General features: G+C 36.2%; 1 protein-coding gene across 17 annotated transcripts in view; it reads right to left on the reverse strand.

Moving 5' to 3' along the window:
- ATF7IP (activating transcription factor 7 interacting protein) overlaps positions 1–26,015 on the reverse strand; it is a 94,183-nt gene that overhangs the window by 15,043 nt on the left and 53,125 nt on the right. For 9 of the 17 annotated variants that reach the window (XM_062013805.1, XM_062013790.1, XM_062013761.1 and 6 more), the window contains 9 exons: positions 21,758–21,847; positions 19,411–19,556; positions 18,117–18,254; positions 16,267–16,332; positions 15,506–15,579; positions 14,915–15,003; positions 12,589–13,227; positions 10,907–10,974; positions 2,685–9,455 (listed from right to left, as the gene is read on the reverse strand). In XM_062013805.1, the coding sequence (XP_061869789.1) occupies positions 8,151–9,455; positions 10,907–10,974; positions 12,589–13,227; positions 14,915–15,003; positions 15,506–15,579; positions 16,267–16,332; positions 18,117–18,254; positions 19,411–19,556; positions 21,758–21,847 (2,615 nt within the window). In that variant the 3' untranslated portion in view covers positions 2,685–8,150. Of the gene's footprint in view, positions 1–2,684; positions 9,456–10,906; positions 10,975–12,588; positions 13,228–14,914; positions 15,004–15,505; positions 15,580–16,266; positions 16,333–18,116; positions 18,255–19,410; positions 19,557–21,757; positions 21,848–26,015 lie in introns of those variants that run through there. The other 8 variants (XM_062013855.1, XM_062013847.1, XM_062013874.1 and 5 more) reach the window with 5 other exon arrangements.

Raw genomic sequence — 26,015 nt, forward strand, 5'->3', positions numbered from 1 at the left:
TGAGGAGTTTCTACGAAAGATTGGTAAAAATTACCTATAATCAGAATTTAATGCATCTTCTACTGCACATATTATGATGGCATAACATCTGCTTTATTCCAGTCCCAACCACTGTAGTTTTTTAACTATTAAAGAAAGTACTGAGAAACAGATCTACTGACAAATATACTTTTAGAAAGAAGCGGTAGGAAGAAAGGGCAATAATAGAGTTTTCCTTGAGGAAGAATTAAACAGTATGTTTCTAGAACCAATGCCATATAGAAAATCTGAAAGAATATAACAGAAAAAGAATTCTTAGAGGTAATAAAAGTCTTGGAACTTGTTAAAAATACATAAATACAGTGAATAAGGTCACCTGATTCTGGTTACAGTTAAGATTTGCAGAAAAAACAATGTAAATGCTTTATAATTAAGAACTTTTTTCCTCCTTTTGGAAGACTGTCATTATATCCCATATATCATTGACTGCAATATGTAACAATTAACCTATACACTCATCAATGATAAATTAATAAAGGAATCTGCCTAGCAGCAAAATGAAGGGCTGTCTCTGGTGTTGAATTGATTCTGAAGCAGTTTCCTCATCTGCCTCTAGAAAACTAGGGACGTTCAGACAAGTTTTACGTTTTTCCACATGCTGAGAGCATTTTACAGTGTTGTTAACTACACTGTAGTGGGAGAAAGAGTATCACCTTAGCTTTACTATCCAGAAAGTTTTTCAGATCAGCTTTGTTGCAAATTAGGTTGATTCACCATTTGTAATTTTGAAAAGAAAGAGAAAGAAAAATTGGTTTGGAGGGAGAAGCTATTCCAGCTCTATGAGGCAAAAAATACACAAGGAAGGAGATTGAAAAGGAAAGGCCAAAGTATATAGGATAGACATGACGTTGAGAAAAGGAGGTATCTCGCACCACAACTACAATGTGAAATTTAATACAGAAAGTAGTAGTTACAACATCACAGTATATATATGTCAATGGCACACTACCAAAGAAAACTGGGAAAGAAATATCTCAAACTTGATCAGCAAATGTTACCTGTTACATCATTTTGTGTAACAGCACACATACACAGGCCAATATGCACAGGTACCGTACCGCTTGAAAACCCAAAAGGTAAATGTTGGTATTTTGAAGAAAGTTCTGAATATGCACTTATCTATTCACATATGATATATATGATTTTTCCCAAAAGGTTTTGGTATTATATAACGCCATGGTTCAGTTCACCACATAGAAATAACAGTGTTATTAACTGTAATGCCACCTGCTTTTCATAAAGGAACATTTCATTAAGCAAAAGTGAAAAACGAAGGGGGAGGGAAAAAATGCGACAATAAAATTACAGTGCAAAATAAAAATTAATTCCAGGGAAGTAAAGATCAAAATTCTGAAGATTATTATGTGTAGCACACTGACACAGTGCAGATAATTTTATTTTAAACAGTTTCTACATTAACAAAAGAGAAAAAATTCTAGGGGTTGTGAAACAGACAATCCATGAAGCATCACACCACTGCAATCACACAAGACGCACCAAGGCGTTATATAATAGCAAAATCAATCTCAAATTATGGAGAGTGATGTTAAAAATATGCTCTGGGAACAGAAGGTGTGTGGGGAGGGTGGTGATACTTTGTTTGTATGCATGATTATAAGGTCCATTATTATGTTTTTAGTCATCCATATACAAAACTAGAGATTTCAAGCACAGTCTAAGCATCTGACAAAATTACCTTTTTAATACATTTTTTATAATATTTCAGTCAGTAAATGCTTTGATGTCAGATGTATCACTCCCTGTTATTTTTTCCGAAGCAGTAACTCCCACAAAATTGAAGTAATTATTCCAGCCTTGCAAAGCTGACACAAAAATTTATTTGACTGGGTACCAAATGTATTTGTCACCTTTCACCAAGATACAAGTAATAATTTAATAAAGTTATCAATTTAACAAAATCACAGTTTGCACAAATAAAATTTCACGGAATTTCAATACGTTTTGATAGTGAGCAGTTGCATACTTGTAAAATACTCACATATTAAGTGACATTGCATTTACAAGATGGCTGTGTTTCCCCTTAGCCTTTACCAGTATTGTGTGTACCACTTCCCATGGAACAAGAAAAATGCAAGCACAGAAAAAAATGAATAACTCATCACAGTAACCCCCATGTATTATACACCCTCTTATTTATTTGGTGCAGAGAGCAGACATTGGCTCTGCTACCCCTATTAATAAGAATCGTAAATCAAGAAGATGGAGAGACTGGTTGCCAGAAATGCTGTTTGGAGGCATTAACATTCATAATTCCAACTAAACGCCATAAAGGAATACCTGACACAATGTTTGAAATATTTCTCTACTGTTATGACTTTGTTTTTCTTTAAATATACAGTTAAAAGGATATATAATAAACATATACATGCAAGCATGCATGTCTTTACTGGTTCTTATTTTAAGGTGAAACATCTACCTTGTTTTCCCAAAGCCCATCGACAGTTTCCCAACAGTATTATGTGGGTTTGTAACCTTGAATAATCAAGAATTATCTTATTAATAAACATATTTATAGTACTTTTCAGATTAGTTTAATGCACTTTTAAAAGTCATTATCCATGTCTGGTGTAACGACATAATCAATTAGATTTTTATAATATTTCTCTCAGTTTTTATTGTTTTAATATTTATCTAAATTTTTTGGCTCCAAATGACAAATTTGAATGTAGAAAACACAAGTATATTTACTCATTGAAAGCTCTCTCAGTAACTGGACATGGTTTAGGTAGAAGAGATACTGTCTCAAAGCACTTTAAAAGTCACACAGTAATGAATTCACTTGAATTCTGATCCTTAGAACATCCACCTAACTCAGCTATGTGACATCTTGTTGGGAATTACTCTTTTTTTTTTTTTTTAAATCCTCCTGCTAACACCTTTATAATTTATACTTCTAATTAGTCTCAGGTAAAGGTTCCACCTCACAGATGAGAGCTAGTTGCATTTTAAACAGTACAAACATAACCCCAGTCTCAGAGACAAAAATCAAGTAGCCCATTTTACATATATAATTAAGTATGTTTATTTTCAGTGACAAAACCATGAAATGCAAGGAGACATATTCATCAATAATAATTCAACAATATAGAACAGCTGCTTATAAATCATAAGCTGACATATCCACTTTGTTCACATTGTTTCCCAATAGACACTCACAGTTTGTTACACATTGCAAAGTAAATAGACAGGAGTTATGAATATATTTTAATAACATTTTACCAGGTAAGTTTCCAGTAGTCAGCAAAATAGCTTGAATTAAGCTGTAGTTCAACCAAAGAAATCAAAGCATGTCAGAAACAATGGGAAATGGATAGGACACTGGTGGATTTATTTTTTGAAAAAAAACCCCACAACAAAAAACAACAATACCACATTAACATTATCTGAAAAGATGAAATGCACATCAAATTTAGACTGTAAAAAGATTTACTTTGTAAGAGGGTAAGGTGCACCTGGAGTGGGGAACAGGGAAGAAAAAAATATCCACCTGACATAGTATTTTAATAAATGTAACAATAATTCTTGAACAGATTGACTTTATGCCAGCCATTTTTAACACTTCCATCCCCATTTAAATTTGTTCACTGTTATTTTATGTCACAACATATTAAAAGCTGCTTTCATAGATTCTCTCAGTATACCATAGCTCTATTTATATATTATAAACCTGTATCTATAACTGGGATTCATAATAAAATACTTTAAAACCATTCTAAAGATGTGTTATATAATTTTTAAAAAAAGCCTTTTCCCTTGTAACACTAAGATTTACCCCAAGACATTAAAAGTATCGTGTCTTCAGAAATGCAATTCTAGGACCTGAGGCACTGCAACAGCCATTGGTAAAATAATTGGGACTGAATAACAACCTTTAATTTCTGTGTATGCAGGAAAAAGTTAGAAGTTGAGAGACTAACACAAACATAGTAAGACATCCACTCCCACATCCCTGTAGCCACTCTTTTTTGGAGTAAGGAGAGGAAGGCTGAAAAAGGTGCAGCAATCACACATCAAAGCTGTTTACTGAAAACTATAATGACCTTAACAGTATGTAACTAATGAGAAGCTGTATAGTTCAGGATAACAAAGAGATGTACCAGCATTAAAAAAACCCCACAACATAGCCAAGAACACATTCAATTTCAAAGCATCCCTCCAATGCTTTCAGGTATTTGACACTGTGCACAAAAGAGCTCTTCAGGGAGAACAGGAAAGGTTCCTGTATTGAAGAACATTTACCATCTAGATCTCCCACATCTTAGATCACAGTACTTTACAGCGAAGATAAATTACTTAAATAGCAATAAAAGAATAAAAAACTTAACATATTGTAAGATACTTCAGGAAAGTAAAAAGTAATTGAGGTACTCCTTGAAGTAACAGCAGAGATTTCCATACTTAGTAAGAAAACACAAGTTCTAGATTCACAGTACCAATACTGAAGCTTCATTATGAAAATGGGATGCAAATATACTAATGTATTACATAAAGTTTCAATCATTCCCTACTGTTTCCAAAGTAATTTGCATCAAGAGAAATGGAATTTCACCAATGATACAGCAGCCATTATTTAAAACATTAATTTTCTTGAATAAATTTAGTTACATATTCTTAATTTAGGAAAATAGCTAACTAGAAAAATTCAAGAGTGCTAGAGGAAAAATTTCTTTCCGAGTATTTTTGTTATTTTCAGATCTTTAAAATATATTTTAAATTGCAATTACCAACTCTGTATTAAGTTTACAGCTAAAGTCTAAATTTAAGTTTAGACAAACAAGCTGTACATAACCTGGTGGTTCAACAAAATGCTTCACCTAAAATGGAAATGTAACAGAAATGGGAAAAAAAACCCCAGTTAACCTGCTTTTGAGGTTCTCTGCTGATACTGCCACTGAGGAGTCTAATTGATGTCCATTTTGATAGACTTCATGGTATTCACAGAACATAATCTGTCCTGCAATGAACAGGATCAACTTGAAACTTTTATCTCACAGTAAAAAAAAAAAGGGCGGGGGGGGGTGGGGCGAAGACCCCCCCTTGCTGCCCATATTACTGTCCACATAGCCAAAGCTGACTGCACAAAAGCAGCAAAACATCCATTCTGTTTGCCTGCTTCAGGAAGCACATGAAAGAAAGATTCATTTTACACTTTGGGTGGGAGAGGGAACAGGAGAAAGATTTTTCAGTTCTGGAAGGTTAGAAATGTGTCCCATTAATTAGAATGAACTTAAATATTAGTGGAAAGCTTAGTGAACACCGACTCCAGCTCTCGTGAAGCAATACTACTTCCAGCCCAAACCAGGAATGCTTTCCCTCATTTTCCCCCAAAATTTCTCTCATACAAAAATAAAAAGCTAGTAATATTGCAGTCAGTAGCTTTGAAGTATCAGGTTCAAACTGAAGGTAGTAAGAGGACATTGTGTAGTTGGTGCCAATAAAATTAGAATTTCAAAAAACGGTAAGACAAAAATACCCAATTATTAGCCAACAACTCAGAAGCAAAATGCTAAATTAAGAAGAATTGGAGACTTGCCCAGATTGACTGAGAGATCCTTTTCCGAATTTAAACCACTAACACTTATGCTAAGGAATGAAACAATTGGCAGTATGCTGCTGCAGTCAGTTACCTAATGCAGTTAAGACCAGAGCAGGGCATGTGGTCAGTATGACCACAGTATGTAGCAAGAAGGAACAAAAAAAGAATTATCTCCTGGCAATACACTTTTCCCTGTTTCTGTAGGAGAAAAGTTCAACACCAGAATAAGCAACTACCCAACACGAAGATGAACTATTAATTTACAAAAACCCAAAACCATACCCATCTCATGGAAAGCCTAGAGTAAGTCTCTTCAAACAAGAAATTAAATTTGCCAGTCTGGCTGAATTATGAACTCTAGAAATTCCTAAAATTTGGAAAAGTATGCTACTCTAAATATCCTACAAGAATTTACTGCAGTTCTCCTGCATTTTGAGAATTGTTTGATCTTTGTTTTTTCTTTTCCTTTATAGTCATTAGAAAGAATTACTTTCTATACCATTTCTATTTGATATACACTAGGCTTGATGAAATTCTAATCCTGGGACCAAGATTTCCTTCCACTGATGTCAAATTAATGCTGCAACTATGGAAGTGCAGGATTGTGCAGAAGTAATTTTTATATTAACAATGACAACTGATCAACTAGCTCAGTCATTGTAACAACAGAAAACAAAAGTGATGTTAAACACAATATGTGGGATGAATATAGGACTTTCAAAACCTTTTAATCTTTAATATGATCCACTAGAAGATGGAACACTGTGCTGATTTTACACTTTGGAAAATTGATGCAGTGAGTGTGAATAACCCACACAAGGCCACAAAGGTAAATGTTATCAGCCAAGATAAAAACTCTAAAGTTCAGGCATCACATCCTCTGTTCACACTATAATGAAGTGGTAAATCTCATTCATCTTTGAAAGCCTTTCCCAGCAAAGAAGTTCTCCATGAAATTAAGATTTATCATGGTAAATTTATTATTTCAGATGAGATTTTTCTCTAGTTTGTCCACTGTTGAGCAACATAAACACTTGCAGTGAAGTCCATAGTGTGATAAACCATGTGTGTGTGCATGTGAGTGTGCATGCATATACACATGCATTTCAAAAAGATGAATACATTCTTATTCCATTCAGATAATGGAAAATAGTTCTGAATGCTACACTGTTTTTTCTTCCAAAGTGGACCTACTACAATTTGTGACCTGGTGACCAGTTTTTTATTTCTATTTACAGGAAGATCCCTCTGTCAGAAACTCTCATGAAAAGTATGGCACAGAACAGCAGAGACAAAACCTGAATTAGACTCAAAGCGTGGTTCATTAAAAATGAATTATGATAAGAGCTCCTAATTTGTTTTCTTTTCATCAAAGAGCCTTTAAAACGACAATTTATCTGACAAAATCTGCATCCACTATCCTGAGAATTTTAATCTCTAAAAATCTCCTATGTTCACTATAGTAAACGAGTTAAAACTGAAAACAGTATTTGGATAAAGTTTGGTGACAAAGAACAGGATGTGATTCTTGTGAATTATATTATACTGGCAAAGACTATAACTGCAAAAACAGCGTGAAATATAATGGAAAAGGCAGATGAGAACAAATACAAAAAAATCTCTCACAAGATAAGCACATACAGAGACAACATTTCAACTCTAATTACTTTTCATTTGAGCAACAAACTTGCTCTCAACTCTTTTGAGAAGGTTTTCCCCATTTCATGCACAATTGAAGAGATCCCAATTTTACTATCATTTGTATCAAATAATGCCTTTGGAGAACAGAGTGACTTAAATCTTAGCCAGAAATATTAAATAGGAAAAGGAAAGACCTGCAATACAAATCTGTAGCTCACTGAAAAGCAATTTAGAAGAAAAAAAAAGCACAGTCCTCTGATAGATCTGATACCAGTTTGAACAGAGAAGGTGACAGTGCTCAAGCAATTCCAGGTGTTTTCATGCATATGTATACATTTGTAGTGTGTTTCTCTGTCTATTTGACTCAACTTCTACTTTCTCCATGCTCTTCAGTAATCAAGTATTTGATTTGTAAGATGCTACATTAGTGCCAGCAGGCACGAAATGGTATAATAAATATACTCTTCACAAAATATAAAAGCCATACACTTAGTGAAGAATGCACTGGCTCTTCAGCTAAGTGGAAATCACTCTCTCCCTTTCATTTTTTTTTTTTTTTTAAATAGCTCTGCTCAGCCACTTTAGAGTCCCAGCTGCCAAAGAAAGTCATACAAACTCAAGCCCTGCTCTGTTTAAGCTTCTGCTTCATAGCTCACTTCAGGAGTGCAAACAGGATACTTCTTGCTGAACTTGACCATAAGAAATTTCCTTAGTATATCAAATGAAAAGCCAAATCTGATATTTTTTCTGTTTTAGCAATTCATTAGAAATCTGTTCTGCTACGGAAGCATCAAGTCATTGGCTTTATAAAGACAGGTTGATTGAAACCGTCTCAAAGGGGGCTGGCAGTGAGATTCCCAATCGCCACGTTCCTGGGGAGAAACACCTTAGAAGAATTGTGATTCAACAGGACTTATTTTTTGGAATTCCGAGCTGGTTGTCCCCCAGCAACTAAAGTCACATAATTAGTGTTAAGTGGTACCACACACTTCTTAGGGTTTATAATTTTGCTCTGTTCTAGAACAACATGGTTTATGGAAGAGGTGGAGGCACCAGATGGTGATTGTTTTATCATTTCATTTGGGATCCTGCTACGTAGGTAACTGGAGGTGTTACTCCCCTTTACTTCTGACCAGGCCTTGTAGCGACCTGCTGCTGCTCCTCTGTACTGTCTAATAGCAGACCTGGAGTGATGGCCTGTCACCGCCATTACTTCTCTAGGCCCCAGTCCTGCTTCACACAGTAGTTGGGTGGTGGTGGCTCGGAGCGAATGATTGGTGTATCTTTGAGAGAGCCTGGCTGCCACACTTATCCTAGGCATCATGGTACCCAAGTAGTTCACACCCATTGGTTCTCTTTTGTACCAGACAGGCTGTTCTTGCATTTGCTCTGCTGTTAGCTTTAAAGGATGCAGGTAAAAGGCAGGGGGCTCTGGAGGTAATTTAGACAAATAAAGCTCCAAAGAATAAACAGGGCAGTTTGGGTCCCCTGGCATATCGTACATTTTACGCGTTTTACGAGGATCTTCTCCACTTTTTCCTTTGCCACGATATCTAAACACAGCATATCGACGACCGTTCTTGTCCTTCTCAATAACAAAAGCATCTGGAGCCAGATCTCTTAAAATTTCACTCCCTCGTTTGGCAAAATGCAACTGCAAATCAAACCACACCTTGTTGATGAGTGCCAGTGGACTGTGCAATCCCAGCACACCAGATTGTTTAATCTTACGCAAGTCCTCAGCAGCTATAGGAGGATGGTGGTGAGTCTCATCCTTACCCTGCATGTGCAGCATCTTCATCATGCTCAAAAATACCATGTTTGCACTAGCAAACTCTTTGTCCTTCATTAAGGAAATCTGACGATTATAAGGTGGCATTTTGAGATGCCGGTTTAAGCCAGCACGTATTGACTTGTAGCTTGCCACACTGTAGGTATTTCCATCGTGATTCCTTATTGTGCAATAAAACTCTTTTAAGATATCATTGAGTTCACTTACTGGGACCAATTCAAAGCTAGGATCCTTGCCATTTTTGGCCAGCCATTGTTTTAATACGTTAGTTGCCCAGCCAGTCTGCTTGTGGGTGTTTTTGATGCTCTTAGCATCCTCTTCCTCTTCCTCCAAGACAAAGAGGACATTCCTGGGGATGATAAAATTCGTCTGTGCTGCTTGTACCGCTTCTTTATTTTCTGATGAAGTCTCTTCCTGTTTCAACTGCTTTTCGAAACAATTGATCAAAATTGTACCATCAAATACGCCACATGTATACGGCACACAGCCAACTACTTTTTGATCTGAGAGCTGTGAAGTGCGGAGTAATACGTAATATTTTGGACTTTACATAACAAAAAGCAGGTGGCATTAACTGGATTTTTCAAATTATTATGGCATGTCAATTCCATACCTCACTAGCCAATTAAAATACATCAGGTCCTTCTTTATTAACCATGGCATTACACATGCTTTAACTGATTTGACTGAAAGTAAACCTAGAAACAGACACTATCACAGAAGACTGAAATCCGGAAAGCATCATGTGTCTTATTTCCTTCCTCCTTGCTCACCTTTCATTGCTAAATACCTCTACCACACGCAATCTGGTTTTCAAAATTATTTTCCGGGTTTCAGGCTCAACCCAAGAGGAAAAAAATCCCAAATATGCTTGTTATACTGAAAATTAAATCCTAAAACCATACATCTACCACTCATTTTGGTACTGAATTTCCTACATATGAAGCACTGACAAATGCTTTAATAGCTATAATCCACAGGTATCTTTGAAAAATGATGTTCCAAACAAGCATTCTTTATTAAATGATTTCATAAAAAGGTAGAGATACAGTTGATACTCTATCAAACTGGTTATCTTTGCCAGACTGCTTCTGTGACAGGTGAAAAACAGACTCCTGTCCGGTATATTTTCTTCTTGCTTTGAAATACAGCTGAGATTTAACTGTACCTTGAAACACTATTAAATGTGGAAGTTTTGTCTAAAATAAATTAATTTCATTCCCCTTAGTAAAATCACTTCCAGCTAAGACTAATGTACTTATGTGCTGCTTTGTCGAATATTTGTACGCAGAATGAAAAGTATTTATGAATAATTTTAAATAGGTTCATTTAAACCTTAAAACTTCAAAGTAAGTTCAAGAAATTTTAGACAAGAAATCTAGAAGTACTGCAAGTTTGCCTTTATTGTGAAAGTAGCTACTCCTCAAGAAAGTTCCTTTTCCTTTTTTCTCCTTTGAATTATTGCAGTGAAATACTAGAACTCCAATTCCTGTTAACGTCTGGATTCATGTGGCAATGAGACAGCTGCAATTATTTACAGAGTATTTGTAGCTTTAAGTTCAAGCCCTTCAGACAAAAACTGGGCAAGCTGTTTTTTTCATATTAGCTCCGTTTTATCAGACAAGTTTTCAGTGTGCCCCTAAATTATTAGCTCATCTACTTACACAAATTCCATCAGAAAACTTCTGAAAAGATTATCAGAAGCTCATGCTCCAAGTAATACTTTGGATCAGAAGAAGAATACAAATGGATAGAAACTTGAAAGGATGGCACAAAAAAGAAATGAAAATTGTTTCATTATGAGCAATAAAGGTAAAGAACTTTTCTCCTGTGGATTGTAACTTTAGAATTTTATACAGAAACAAACAATCACCTACCTGCATTGTTCCCTCAGCAATTCGCTTGTTTGACGAAGTATCTGTTGGTGGCCTGCTTGTCTGGGTTTCTGAGGGGTCAAGAAATTGTTCAATTGCAGTATCTAATCAGTAGTAAATATCCACTATAAAATGCACTATACAAACTTAGAGGCAATATTAAAAATTATTTGATACTAAATATTAAGTATGTGGCACTTATAATTGAAAATTAGAGCTGACAAATGTTAAAAGTATTCAAGTTTGATATCTATGATTTCTTCACAGGGAACAGAAGATAGAGAAAACATCATGTCACTTTCCAGCCTAGAAGGAGTGTATGTTCCTTTCCTTCAAAGTTGATGGTGTATTCAAATTATTGTATGAACAGTTCCCTTGCCTATCTGAGGAAAAAGTGTAACTCCAGCCTCTCCTTTCTAATATCTTGTCAGTTTGCATACAGAAATTGAAAAGAATTACAATTATTCAACATTTTTGTATAAATTAATTGTCTGAAAAAAAGGATGGTTAAACAGACTGCAAAACACATAACTGAGAAAGTCTGTGCAGAGACTGAGTATCTTTATTAGCTCAGCCAAACATTTATCTAAACTAGCAACTTAAGCAGAAGTTGCTTGAATATTCGACAGAAGCACTTAAATCCAAATTCTCCATCCTAATATCTTTTCATTTTAACCATAGCTTACCAGCAACAGTGCCGGCCCAAAGCAGTGTTTCAGTTCTGGTGAGAAAATTACTAAGGTATACACTAAGGTTACGTGAATTGTGTAAAAGGACACATTTTTTTTTGACACACAGACCGTTCCTTTGGTCACGGTGCACTGTTTAAATCATTGTATCAGCTTTAGAGCTAAAAATCAATACAAGAGCATATAACTGTGCAACTCTAGGGAGGACATATTTTAATCTAGGTATTTAGGAGATGGGAAAATTAAACTAGTTCCCGATTTCAAGCCTCTGCTTGAGTTTATTTTAGCATCTATGATTACATTGTGCCAATAAGAAACTAGCTTAGAAACCTTGAGAACCTCTTAGGAAAAAAAAAAATCAAGGTATGTAAAATCAGAAGTGCCGAAAATCATCACGGCATGGCCAAAGATGGACAAAATATATTTTTAAACGGTTCATCTTGATACCATAATCTGAACATTGACTGTGTTCAGGGACTCTGTTTTAAACACAATTAACTTACTTCTTTGGAATTAGGTTAGTATTCAGTTGAATTTCCCTGCCTCTCCCTCCACCTCCATTTTGTTTACTTCTAAGTGTTGTGAAAATTAAGTTAATGTTACACTTTTCCTTTCAGTATGGCTTTGCTTAGAAAGGAAGCCAGATTACTTTGAGAGGCTGCACTAAAAATTATTACTAAGTTGCTAATGGTAGAACAGGAGTTTCTGGCTTTGTGCTAGGAATTACATAAATCAAGTTCTAAATAGAACAAAGCTTACAGAACCACAGTGCTGAATCTTCTCAATAGCCTCTCAAGGAGAGGCTATTTTCAACAATGGCTGAAGCACATCTGTGACAGAAAGGATTTTGACTTTGACAATTTAAACAGAAAGGAAACCCAAAGGAAACACCTCAGTAAAATACACTAATAAATACATTACTACAGGAGTGCTGTTTTGTGTTTCCCCTTGACAACCATTTTCCCTTCCCAGTGTCAACACTGAAGGATAACTTACCAACTCTAGGCGCTGTAATGGTGGGTGGTTCAATAGGTGCTGTATTACTAAACGCAGGGAGGGGAATCTTCATCTGTAAGGGGGCTCGACTGCTGGTAGCGTTATAAAGTCCTGAAGTACCCACTGTGGGCAAAGTAGTCCTTGTGGCCTGGGCAACAGCATGTGCAGTAGAAACAGCCTGTACTGCCAACGTGGTGCCTATTGACACAGCACTGCCTGGAGAGTTCTTTTGAATATTAGTACTGGGAACAGATGGGCTGTTATTTGGTTTCATTGGGTTAGTTGATGTCAAAGACACTGTCGTTTTGGTAAGGCCACCAACTGTAGATGAGCTTTGTACAGGTATAAATTCAACATTGCCAGACTGTTGATTAGTGACCAAAGTCCCTGTGTGGCCTTGCAGGAGTTGGGGTTGGGATGACACTGCAACGGGTAAATGAAAGATTACAGGCAAAGACTGCAAAGAGACAGACACTGACTGAGTGCTGCCACTGGGCACTGGGTTAGCACCTACAACTGTAGCTGTGTTAGCTGTGGGTAGAACTGTTGTTGTCAAAGAGCTGGTGGAGGTCACTGGAGCCTGAGGCTTAGGATGTCCACTGACAACTGTTGTAGGAGCAGCAAGACTGGAAGCTGTCACTAAACACACACACAAAAAAAAAAAAAAAAAAAAGTGAAAAAATTAAGTATTTGAATCAAGTGGGAAATTTCACTCCAACACAACAAATGGAAATTATTTACAATGAGAGTGGCAAGTGACTGAAACAGTTGTCTACAGAAGTTGTGAATGTCCTTTCCAAGTGTTTAAAGTCAGGCTGGACATGGGTTTGAGAAACCTTATCTAGTGAGAGACATTCTGGCCCATGGCAGGGAGGTTGGACTAGATCTGTCAAAGTCCTTTACAATTCAAATCACCCTATGATTCTACGAAAATCATGTTACATGATTTAACTTCTTTGCAAAGAAAGGCTACAGATAGTCCTTTTCTGTTGTACATTCTGATATTCAATGGCCTAGTTAAAGATACAGTCAATACCGTAACTCTGTTTGAAAGAATTACATATAAATGCCAAAAAAAGAGAGATACAGACAGACTTGAAGAAAGCTCCAAGATTTAACTGTTAAAAACAAATGAAATATTGCATTTTAAAACACTCACTACAGAAATGGTAGAACAACTGGTCCTTCAGAAAACATAAGAAAAGACTAACTTGCTTTGTATAGGTAGAACCTTGTATCTAGAAGGTTCTACAGAAAGCAGGGACTAGTGTGTCAGAGAACGTACTCGCTTTTAAGCAAGAATTAAATCTAAAGGTCATGAGCATAGCAAACTACAGACAGATCAGTACATGTCTAGTAAGAAATGATTCTGTGGAAAAGACCCATCATTCAGCATTAGGTAAACTATTTTTAAAACCAAGGATGGTGTGATTACAATGAATGTAATGAATAGTGGTCTTGATTCTACATTCCCCATAAAACTCTAATCTAGAAATTCATTTTTCTGTTTGACTTTTAAGAGAGACTCTTAAGCTTCTGTAACGATTAGGTAGAGGGGAAGATATCAGCATCCTACTATGATCAAGAACTGTGAAGGTCTGTGAGATGTTTTACTACCTGTCAACCTAGAGGCTGAAAGTTTTGCTGCCATACTGAGCAAACAGTTTGCTGAAACATCTAACCCACATGTTCTGGTTGGCCAAACCAACACATTTTTGTCCCTTACCTGCTAAGCACACTATACAAATCTAAACTATGAATCACAGACACAGACTCTTTAAGTATTGGAAGGGACCTCAAAAGATCATCTAGTCCAATCCCCCTGCCAGAGCAGGACAACCTAGAGTAGATCACACAGGAACTTGTCCAGGTGCTTTTTGAATGTCTCCAGAGAAAGAGACTCCACAATCCATCCGGGCAGCCTGTGCCAGTGCTCCCTCACCCTCACAGTGAAGAAGTTTTTCCTTGTATTTCTTTGGAATCTCTTATGTTCCAGCTTGTACCTGTTGCCCCTTGTCCTATCACTGGACATCATTGAGAACAGTCTGGGTCCAACCTCCTGACAATCTTTACGTATCTGTAAACATTAATGAGATCACCCCTCAATCTCCTCTTCTCCAAGCTAAAGAGCCCCAGCTCCTTCAGCCTTTCATCATAAGTGAGATGCTCCACTCCCTTAATCATCTTTGTGGCCCTGCACTGAAGTCTCTCCAGTAGCTCTCTGTCCATCTTGAACTGAGGAGTCTAGAACTAGACACAATATTCCAGATACAGTCTCAGAGAGATAAAAATGATGAAGAAGTGTAGTATGTGGGGAGTTTCTTACCTGAAGTCACGGGTGCTTGAAAAGTTGCTGATGTAGTTTCTGCTACATTCCTCTTTGACTCCAACATCTGCCTCACTGTGCCAGCATTTCTATGGAATGAAGCTTCAGTTACCATTTCTCAGTGAGACACACCAGGTGTAATTATGAACAGCACAATGATAAAAACTGCCTCATTTTACAGCTATTCATTTTGATTTTCTACACCCATTAATTTACTGCTCTCCATGCAAATTAACTGGATATTCCCCTACTAAAAAAACCCCAATAATTATTTGGAATTTTTCAAGTGCTTGCACCAAGTAGGCCTTTCACCACTAGAATTTTTCCTTCCTTGAAATTAGATTTCCCTTTTTATCCATTATTTTTTAAGCACTGAAACAACACTCATCTCAGTTTACCTAAGAATGAATTCAATACTGTCCATTTATGACTTCTGTGAAAGAAAATTGAATTTTACAATTGAAGAGCAATGAAAGAAAAGGAAGAGCACTTCAATTAAAAAAAAGAAAGATAGGGATTATACATCACATTAGGTATCTCAAGCGTCCTATTGTAAATTTTAACATGGTCATAGTGATGTAGTTTGCTTACCGATATGTCGCACTGTTTGCATTTGCAGTGTCACCTGCTGCTTTTGCTGGAGACTGAGGTGTATTTGGTGAACTCTACAAAATAAAAGGAAAAAAAAAGGAAAAAGAGAAAAGCCATAATAAAACAACAGTAAGTTGGTCTGCAAACTCCTGCTTTCATTATGTTTCATATTCATTCATTTCTGTGTGAGATACACATCTGGAGCCGACACTGAAGGAGAACTTGCCATGTTTTATAACCCCTCAAAACCTTCTTGGTTTTATCTGCCTTCCTCTCCTACATCATTCGTTTTTACAAGTCTCCTGCCTTCAGGTTTTTTATAGCAGAAAAAGTAAATTCTTCTTGAATGTTAATGGACTTATAGCTTCCACTTCTTCACAGTAATTAATCCAAAATATTTATCCTTGACACAGAGAAATACTGTTGGTTATGTCCATTCCTCTCCTTTCTTCCCTCCATCTCCCAAACCAAGGTACCAGGATTCACCCTTATTTATCCTATACTCTTCCTATTTAGGTAAATTATATTTACTTACACACAGTTTAAGATGCTTTCACAACTAATAATATCTAAAAAACTTTCTATACGAACCATATTTACATAGCAGACATTAAAAGGCTACTCTTTCACATCACTGTCTTTAACCAAACGAAACAAACCTACTTTGTGAACATCACTGAACAACCAGGTCACTTCTCTCTGCATATAAAATTTCTTATATTTTTCAACACAAAACCAAATATAACAAATCTAGTTCTTACTTGCTGTCTCTTCTTCAAGTCGTCCCTGGCTGCTCCAAATCGCCTTGTCAATTTGGCAATTTTAGCCTAAATGAAAAGATGAAAATAAACAAATGAAACCATAAATATCCTCCCCCAAAACCATCACAGAAATTATACAAACTAAAAGATATATTAAGCCATCAAGTGAAAGGCAATTTTCATATCAGGGGAAATCATGCTTCCTTGAAATATAGTACAACTATATTACTTCTGAGAAGCAGAAAGACACACGTGTACTACAAACAAGCTATCTTTGAGACAATTTGAATTATTTTCCTTTCTATTCACAATTGCACAAACAGAATTCATCTTGCAGAGCTTCATGCATGAATAAAAGCAACTGAAAGCATTTGACTGTTTTAATGCCTTTTGTACCAGTCATACTGAAAAATGCACTCCTTTTTGCCTTTCATATTATCTACTCTTCTGTAATTTACCCTATTTGTCCCTCTCCCTGATACACTATGTATCATAAGCACCTTGCTCTCAACTTCGTTCTACTCAATGTCTAGGTATCAGGTTCATTATCTTCTTAAGCATCATTCTTATATCTTGTCTTTTATTTCTTGTGCCTCCCTCAATATGCTATTTGGTGACCATTCCTTCCATAATTACCTCAGTATTACAACATCCTAATTTACTTTGTCTAGGTTGCAGTTCCGATGGCTGACTTACTCTGGAAGCAATAGCTCTGCCACTTTCTATAAGCAGGTGCCTCTTATTTTTTTGCACAGAAATAAGAAATTATTTTCATGAACTCCAGAAGTAACTAGGTTAGCACCAGAGAATGGAAGTTTCTAAAAAATCTTAAGAGTTTTATATATTATGATTTCAAAACTTCTTACCTAAAAGGAGATAGTCCATTTCGAAATCTCAATTCTTCCACATTTTTACAAAGCACTAAGAAAGGCTACAATTGCAGTCTAGCTTTGGTTTTGTTTATATTTCAATTTCTGTTATCTTTTACAACATAAAGGTGTTTTGGAGCACCTTGCACAATAAAATCATTTAGACTTGGATTGGGAGTGCATTAACACTGACACAATCACAGTCTTCTATGACATTATTAATTTGACACTGTCGATGATGGCTAAAGACACTGGTAAGTATACTGAACGCATCTTAGCATTGAACAAAGACAATATAAAATGTGTGGCAAGGGAGTTATATACAATACACTGGCCTAGCAAACTCCATACTTCTTTTTAAGGTTAAGAGTAAAATTATTGTTTGAATTTTTTATGACATAGATTTTAATTGTCTTTTCTCTTCAATTTTTGTGATATTCCTCATATCATCACTATGTACATTGTCTCTACAAAGAATGCAAGAAAGCATACTGTATCAACATCAGCTATTTATTATCTTGCTAGAACGTAATTACTTATTTTCTGGGAAAGTTACAGGGGTAAGTATCATGATGTTTCCTCATTTGAACATTCTATCAAGTCCAGTACTATTGTCCTCTCCTTTCTGTACTTTTCCACTTTTAAACAGATTTCTGGCTTCATAGAGACATTAGATATTTTCAGTGTTACGTGAGGAATACTTAAATTGAACTGAAGAATGGAAAAGTGTTTTACTAATGAATCAGTTTGTCAGAAGAATGACTTCTTTGGGTTTTTTTATGATTAATTGGTTGCTTTTTTCTTTCCGAGTAGGCAAATAGAATTCTACAACTCAAAAGCAACATCAGTGTTTGCTGCCTCCCCTCACTTCCCTTTGTGGAGTCTAAAAGGCTTCCCTACTGACAACTACAGTAGACTTATTACTAAACGTTGAATTATTTTAAAATTTGACTCTAGTAAGTAGTTCACTCAAACACTCACCTGTAGTTCAGTAAGCACAGTTTTGTGCCTTTTGTTACATTCTACTTTCTCTATTCGGGTTTTCAAGTCTGCCAGGGTCTTGTCAAACACAGCACACTGTAAAGCAGTAAGTTTTTCCTCTAACAGTCTCTGGATAATCTGCAAAATCATTATAAAGAAAAGAGAAACAACAATGCAATCCCAGAATTTGGGAGACGACCTATAAAAATACTCTCAACTCTTGTCGTACCCTGCAACAAACGGAAAGACAACAGTAGTTCTGTCTTGTCAATCAAATAAATCTATTAGTCACCAATAAGCATGTGGTTGCATAGCTAAGAAAAGTTCCTGCACTTATTTTGGCTAATACAAATGCTCCCTCTTTGCCATTAATTAAAAAAATTTATCTCATTGCAGTATGATAAATGTAGAAAACATTACTATATATAACGAACCTTAGCAACAGAATATATTTACATAAAATACTGTCTTTCCACAAATTAATGTTCTTGAGAGGGACACCAATATTCAAAGAATACAAAATAAAGACATTAACAAAACTTTATCTGTGAGATCCCCCTAGCAGAAATGCACTGTGTAGCTTTTCTTGCAAAAGCTAAAAATGGAAAAAGAGATTGTTTTCCACAAAGTTTACTTTACACACCTATTATTTAAAATTTTTCTCCCTCCTATACATCTTGCAGTGCAAAATGTTTCCTTGGGAAACAAAAAAAAATGAGCAGCAAACCCGGTTCAGTTCCCTACAGCCTACACTAACAAAGTCATAAAACACACTGGCTAACTAACTAATGGAAGGGTGGCTACAATTTATTTTTCTTGAAGAATTTAGGCTTCTTTACATGCCAATGCTGCAAGCAGGCATTTAATAGCTCTATAAAAACCTGCAAAATGCTATGTTAATAGCACTCTTCTTTGAAGACAGACTTTCCTAAAAGCTAGGCACATAAAAGTGCGTACCATGTATAACCCTTGATGACACTAAAATACACTCCATCAATAGTCACAAGAGATGAGGGAGTTTAATGCAAAGAGTTATACTGTAAATGTGTTAAACATTCATAGATTTGGAATTATGTTTGGTATCTTCTTAAAAGTATGACTACATAGGACTTTATATTAATTATGCTACATTTGTTTTGTCAATTACATCCAATTTTCAACCATAAAAAAGAGAAAGTGTTGGGGGGGTGGGGGGGGAGGTCAGGGAATGTATGGGAAAAGATAGCTAATTCCAAGACGGTAAGACTTGTGTCAGGTGTGTGTTTGGCATCTTTGCTCTGCACCTCCATTCTACCTTTTCTAATTTTTGGTCAACATCCTTTCTTGCTGTAATTTTTACTTCGAGTTCTTCTTCATAATCTTCTCCCATGTACCGGCGACGTTTAGAATGAACACTGTCCATGTCCTCAGATTTGGAACGTTTTCTCCTTGATACTTCACCTGGAACAATTAGATACAACTGCTCGTTGGAATCTTTTAAAAAACAGGTATCTGCAGAATCCTGAGATTATTATGAAGTTTCATTTGTCCCTCATTTAAGCTGTTTCCCAGTAAGAACAACTTTGGAAGAACATTATGTTTGATGACACAGTCTCTTTGGTCTCTGTACACTGCTGCCCTTATTTGTGAGTTCTGCTTTGTGATTTCTCAAACCATCACCTCAAATGCAAAATGGCACTAGTATGACCATTCCCCTTCTCCAGACAAGACAATGACAGATTTGATTCAGAGTGCTCATAGCAGACTTGAGGCTGGGAGCTGTGCCCAGTGAAATGTCTAAACTGGCCAAGCCTGAGCCATGCTGGAGCACTACATATTAGCAGCAAGTGACTCCCTGCCTGCAGGGCATGGATGCCCTAATGTGATAGGGACAGATGACCTATGAAAAAGATAAAGCCACTATGCGGGTGAGAACAGAGTTAGAAAAGACAAAGCTCACCTTAAGTTGAATATAGTAAGGGACACTAAGGGCAACAACAAAGACTTCTACTAGCATGCCATCAGCAAAAGGAAAAACAGAGAAAAGTATATCTGGCTTGATGAATGAGGCAGGGGAAGCAAGTGACAAAGGACACAGAAGAACGCTTCAGACTTCAAAGAGAAGACTTGCCTTCAGCAATGCCAGCTCCCCAAGACCAGTGGGACAATGTGGAGCAAAGGCAGCCTTGCTCACAGTGGATGAGCACCGCGTTAACATTTGGGGAAAAAAAAAAAAAAGGACAAACACAAATTCACCCAAACCAGAGGGATACATTCACAACTGCCCAGGAAGCTGTCTGAGCTGACTGCAAGGCCACTCTTAACCTCTGAAAGGTTACAGCAATAGCAGAAAGGTTCCTGAGGACAGGAGTGACATTTGCTTTCTTCCAATCTTCAGGAAGTACCCAGGGAATTACAGGATGGTTGGCCTCACCTCAATCCCCAGGAATGTGACAAAGCAAGTAATTCTATAAATCATCTATAAACAGATTAAGAATGTGATGGGAATAGTCAGAATGGATTTATCAAGGGAAAATCATGCTTCATCAGCCTGATAGCATTCTATGATGACATTATGGATGAGGGGAGAGCAGTGAATGCTGTTTAGTAATGTTTTTGACAGCCAAAACGTCCTCAGAAACAAACTCATGATGTCTTAGACAAACAGATTGTTTTAACTGTTAGGCCCCAATTAGTGGCAAAAAGTCCAGCTGGAGCTCATCAATAGTAACATATACCAGCAGATGACATTAGTACTAACAATTTCATTAACAACCTAAATAATAGGACAGACAGCACCCTCAGTGATTTGCAGATGACACAAGACTAGAAGGAGTGGTTGATACACTGATGGTTATGCTGCCATTCAGAGTCACCTTGACAAATGGGAGAAATAGGCAAACAGGAACCTCATTAAGTTCAACAAAAAGAAATGCAAAGCCCTACATTTGGGAATAAATCCATGTATTAGTACATGAGGACTTACTGACTGGAAAACAGCTTTGCAGAAAACGCTGTGGTGATCTTCATGCACATCATGAGCCAGCAATGTGCCTTGCTGGCAAGGAAGGCCAACATCATCCTTGGCTGCCTGTGGAAATGTATCTCCAACAGGTTAAGGGAGATAATTATTCCTTTCTAATCAGTGCTGTGAGACTGAACTTTAAGTCTTGTGTCCAGTTTTCGGCTTCTAAGCACACTGGATAGACTTCAGTATAGGGCCACCAAGATGCTTCATGAACTGGAGCATTCATCATATAAGGAAATGACAGTTGGCATTGTTCAACTGAAGAAGGTAGTTAGGCAAGATTTTATAATATGTGTAAATTACCCGATGGGAAGAGAGTGAAAAAAAGACAGCAAGAGTCTTAGTACCAGTGAAAGGATGAGAGAAATGGATTCAAATTGAAGTACAGGAAATTCTACTGAAACATACAAGAACATTTTTCCTGTGAGGGTGGTCAAATACTGGAAATGGAACTCAAAGGTTAAGAAGTCTCCACCTGTGGAAATACACAAAACATGTCTGGACATGGTTCTGAGCAAAGTGCTCTAGTCAACATGGTTTTGAGCTAATCTCCAAAAGGTCTCTTACAATCTCAAAGATTCAGTGTTTCTAATATGTGCCATCAGTGAAGCATAATAGTTTTAACATTACATACTTTTCTCTGTGTGTTCCTCCTCTTCTTTGTGGGCCTCTTTTCCTTCTTTATCCTCTTCACACTCCTTTTTTCCCTTCTCCTCCACTTCTTCTACAAACCCAAGATGTTGGGGAAGGTGAGAGAAATGAGTATGGCAAAGAAGGAACGTAGAAATGAAAAAAAATCAGAGGATACCTTCAGAGCAAAAATTCAAACTACCACACAAACCACCAAGATTCAGTTCTGGATTTGCTCAGCTTTAAAATCTACAGAATGCCTCAAAGTTACTTTGGAAAAGAAATAATGTATTTTAATGTAACTAAAAGTTCTCAAAACATTATTTTTGGTTATTTTTTACCAAGGAAAAGAAGGATAAAAGAATGGAGTACCAAGACACTAATATATTTATTTATTTACAACTGACAAATTCATCCCTAATCCTTATAGTAGATAAAAACTAGATTTTTTTTCTTAACAAATATGAATTTCCATTTAAAGTTTCTTCCTAATACAAGTTAGCACAATTTAAGTCTAGTCATTTAAAATATACAGTATTAGAAATTCTGAAATAAAGGAAAAAGCTAAAATAGCACCACCAAAAGCACACAGGTTAAAATGAAAAATGCTACCAGTTTCTGAAAACTTTTATTATATGTTCTAAGAATTTACATTTATGTCTCATACAGGCTGTATTTGCTACATTCTGTGCTTGCTAGATACAACATCAAGCTATTAAAGATTACATTAAAATCTATCCAGAATATAACAGAATGAGTTGGCAACAGTATGTACATCTTGATCTGTACACTTCTCCAATTTCCTATTTTAATTTTGTTAATATAGCAGAATTTACTGTCAGTTTTTAGAGGAAGTTCTGGTTCCAGAGATATGCTTAATGTTCTCTTAACACTAAATTTAATTTCTATTATGATGAACATTTGAATTATTTTAAACAACTTGCTTAATAAATCATAAAAAGGAAGGAGTCAGAAAACCAAGACCTGAAGTTATAAGATTTGTCACTTTGTTAATTTATGCAATCAATAATATTCATACTACAAATTCTACAAAACCAATCTGATTTATGTTTAAGGTAACAAAACATAATGTTCATGCCACTTGCTTTTCAAGATTTACAGGTAAGCTTCATTTACTTAATTGTTTTCAATAAAATTTGACTCAAACACTTTCCTTTAGATTCTCAGCTAAAGAAGTTCAAGAGTGCTTTTTCCACAATTTACAGATTTTAATAATCAACTGAAAGATACAAATATTCCATGGAAAGGCAGACATACTTAGAATGCCTTTAAAATATCATGTTAAAAGTGTCAAAGCTGAGCTTCTTGAGTTCTATGAAGGAAACAAAGTAACTGCATGGACAGGGAAGTCTCAAATACAAACTTCCATCACTGCAAACAAATTTAACTCAAATAAATATGGTTTCAACACAATATGGAGATAAATTTACAACTGGCTATTAGCTTATATTTCACTGATAAGCTGCAATCTCATTATGCTGATGCTAGACAGGCAGAAGCAATGAATGCAATCCTTTAAAAATTTGTAATTTGATGATACCATTAAATTATCACTGCATTTATCATACAGTCATCTTAAGTCATATTATTTGCTGTAGATCTGAACATAGACGTGTTTGTTGTTTTGGGTTTTTTTTACTGTTTGCCTGTCACTGAACAGTTGAAAACACCTTTTAATAATTTCTACAGCTGCAAACATTTACATCTGTTTAGTGACTAACTAGGTCCGCATTTGGATGTCATTTCTGCCAAAACATACATGCAAGAGGAAACAAAATACTCAGTAAGCCTAAAAGAGCATTTGAACAGTATTTTTCAAGTTACTCTTGACTGCACAGTCATACTCTTACTATTCCATAATCCTGTAATAGCTACATTGTCTTCACAGATTGGCTACAATTGATGTGCACAGACAGCAATCACAAGGAAGCACAAAAACACAGTCTAAGTAGTGAATCCTTGATCAAACTCTGCTCAGAAAAAAGTTCCTATAATTCAGAAACATTGATTTTTTTCTGTGAAAAATGGCAGGATTTGACTATATTTGTTTAGGAAGAAATAACAGATTAATATATTTTCAAAGAAATCACCATGACTCAGAAAAGCTGGATGACAAACTCTTTAGGATATTCAACATAGACAAATACCGAAGTTCTGCATCTGGGAAGGGAGAACCCTTGCAATGACATAGACTAGGGCACATATGGCTTGGGAGCCACTGTTTTGAGGATATAGACACAGATAGCAAGCAAAGCACGAGCCAACAGTGTGCCCTGGCAGCAAAAGAGGTCCACAGCAACCCGAGATGCATTTGCAGAAACAGAGCCAGAATATCACAGTAAGTGTTTATTGCCTTTTACTTGGCACTTGTTATGCCATCTTTCAGTAAGCAGTAAGAGACTGCTAAGAGGCTGGGGAACATGACCTGTAAGAAAGTCTGAGGGAGCTGGGCTTGTTTAGCATGGAGAAGACAAATTACAATGGGGACTTAAAAACAGCTTTCCAGTACTTGTAAGGTGGCTTTTCGTAAGATGGAGTCAGACTCATTGTGAAGATACATAGAAAAGGATAAAATGCAACATGTGTAAGCAGAAACAAGAGATTCCATCTGATAGAAAGAAAACTATTGCAAACATAAAGACTCATTGGAACAAGTTGCCCAGTCCAGAGGTTATTCAGTCTTCATCAGTGGAAGTTCTCAAAACCTAACTCGATAAAGTTCTGACCTATTTTGACTAATCTCATAGCTGACTATTTTGAGCAGGAGACTGGACCAGAGACCTCTTGAGGTCTCTTCCAGCCTGAACTATTCTATTATTTGGTCACAACTCCTTCCTCCTATTATTATTATTATTTAAAAAAAAAAAAAATTAAAAATTCAAGTGATTAAACACAAAAGCCTGATATTCTCCAGTTATTTATTACCACATTTTTAGTGAAAAAAAACCCCACCCCATAACGATTACAACAGATGAATACAACATCCATTAACTGGTCCTTCAAAGTCTGTCAAACAGAACGGTGTCTCACTTCTGTTTTGCAAAATCCAGTGGATCAAAAATGCAGCAGTTGTGTTTTTGCTACATTAAAGAAATCTCTTTCCACCATAATCAGCTTCTAGTTGCTGATATTATAGACCTCATTAGTCTTCTACTAGATAAACAAAATTTAAAATTCTTTCTAGGCTTCCTATACAAAGCTTGTTTCACAAATGCTGATTTTTTTTTTCCCGCAGCAACTCTCTGAAAACCTTCCATTATCCCTTTTTGAAGTAAAAACCAGAAATTGAAATATTGTTGCAGAAAAGTGGTTTCCTCTGTGCCATTTAAGCATAACTTCTTTTCCTGTTTGTGAATTCAAGAATTTTGACAGCTAGCTCTATCATAATACAGGAATAAAAGTTCATGTTTGCCTGTTTATCTGCCACTCATGCCCTGTCTCTTCAAAGACTACTATCGAGAAGACAAGCTGTATTCTTTTAAATGTTAACTGCACTTTTATTCTTATAAGGCTGTACTTCAGTGTGCTGCTTGACTTCAGACTCCCTTAACAAAGATCAGTAACAAGTAAGTTCTCTTTCAAACTACTCCTGTAGGGCAGGAAATGCCATTGCTGTAGAGAAACCTAGAATCAAGGTGTCTAGAATGTCCTCAAAGTGTTTGCAATTCGGAGAAAGAAGGACTTCAGATTTGCTTTGGTAGACATACTCATCTGGTCAAACTTGTAAGTGTACACGTTAGCTAAGAGAAAGGAACAGTTGCATTACGTAAACCCAGCAGTTCACCTAATCCAGGATCCTATCTCCAACACTTTCATGTCAATAGCAGATGATCAAGTAGGGAAGAACATAAGGAAGAGAAAAGAACATATTTACACAGTCCCAGAAAACATCCTCAGCTTTCTGAAAAATTGCTGTTGGAAGACGTCCAGAGCATTAGGGTTTCTGTGTCTGATAGCTCTCATAAAAAATTCCTCTTCCACAGAAGATAAATGTAAGTAAACTTTTAGCAGTCACAGTGTTGCTAGCAAGGAGCTCCATAGTTCTCCATAAGGTGAATCACCTCTTCCATGCCTTCATCCTGCTAATTTTTTTCCTTTCCTCCCTTTGATACATGAGATTCTTTTTGAGGAAAAGGCAGCAAATATCCATTATTCATACCACTTAGCATTTACAGATCTCTGTTACATCTATCCTCCATCTCTCTTTCAAGCTTAAAGATCCGACTCTAAAATACAGTCCA

This window comes from Colius striatus, chromosome 1, assembly GCF_028858725.1.
Source record: "Colius striatus isolate bColStr4 chromosome 1, bColStr4.1.hap1, whole genome shotgun sequence".
Lineage (NCBI taxonomy): Eukaryota > Metazoa > Chordata > Aves > Coliiformes > Coliidae > Colius > Colius striatus.